Source organism: Aplysia californica, unplaced genomic scaffold (genome assembly GCF_000002075.1).
Source record: "Aplysia californica isolate F4 #8 unplaced genomic scaffold, AplCal3.0 scaffold00521, whole genome shotgun sequence".
Lineage (NCBI taxonomy): Eukaryota > Metazoa > Mollusca > Gastropoda > Aplysiida > Aplysiidae > Aplysia > Aplysia californica.
In genome coordinates, this window is record NW_004797791.1 from 508,096 (window position 1) to 509,136 (window position 1,041).

General features: G+C 43.1%; 1 protein-coding gene across 1 annotated transcript in view; it reads left to right on the forward strand.

The window, feature by feature from the left end:
• Positions 1–1,041, forward strand: part of LOC101863371 — a gene marked incomplete at its 3' end in the record, with an annotated part of 38,723 nt that overhangs the window by 36,672 nt on the left and 1,010 nt on the right. Inside the window, 1 exon segment of the mRNA XM_035971848.1 lies at positions 311–448. Coding sequence (XP_035827741.1) covers positions 311–448 — 138 coding nt within the window.

The following is a 1,041-nucleotide window of genomic DNA, read 5'->3' on the forward strand; positions in this document are numbered from 1 at the left end:
GTATCTCATATCTGACATTCTTGTCTCATCTCTTGTATTCTCGTGTATCTCATATCTGACATTCTTGTCTCATCTCTTGTATTCTCGTGTATCTCATATCTGACATTCTTGTCTCATCTCTTGTATTCTCGTGTAACTCATATCTGACATTCTCGTCTTATCTCTTGTATTCTCGTGTATCTCATATCTGACATTCTCGTCTCATCTCTTGTATTCTCGTGTATCTCATATCTGACATTTTCGTCTTATCTCTTGTATTCTCTGCTTACATTCTTGTATTCTCGTGTGTCTCCGGCCTCTCCCCTCCCAGGTTCGCCTGTCGGGCAACGGCATCTACGACAACGGACAACACGGCGTGGTGTGTCGTAACTCGTGCACCCTGGAGGAGAACGACATCGTCGGCCAATCGATGTACGCCGTGGTGGTGGAGGCCAACTCTGTGACTCAGGTGGGTGTGTTCATCTCTTGGGAGACTGTCCAAACCACAGAATTCTATTACTATAAGACTGCCAACACCACACCACCCTTACCGCTCCTACCAGTCTAATGTGGGCGTTCAAATTTTACGCCTGGAAGGGGGGAGGAGGGGGGAGTGGGTCTTGAACCAATGTAATATTACACTTTTTTTTCGGTCCCGAGGTGTTGACTTTATCAGAATTCCACTGTGATTTTATTTGTAGTTAAGACACTTTTGACATTGACATGAGTCTCAATTTTTTTCCTTATCAGTAAGCAAGAGTGTATACAACATTTTGCTTGAATGATTTACTCTGTTATTTTTTGTGAAAATAGAACTGCATGTATCATAATCTGCCTGTATGTGTGTGTGCATGCTTTTCATGAATATTATGTAAAACACATAGAACAATGACTGTAACCCCCGGGGCAGTGCTACTGACTGAAGTGTCTTTAGGCCATTCCCAAAGGGGGGACATTAACATGTTCTTATGCACAGTAGAATTGTAAATGGGCTGATCCAACAATGTCTTGCTCATACTGTGCCGGAACTGCAACAGGGAACTGACTGCTGCTTTTTCTTTC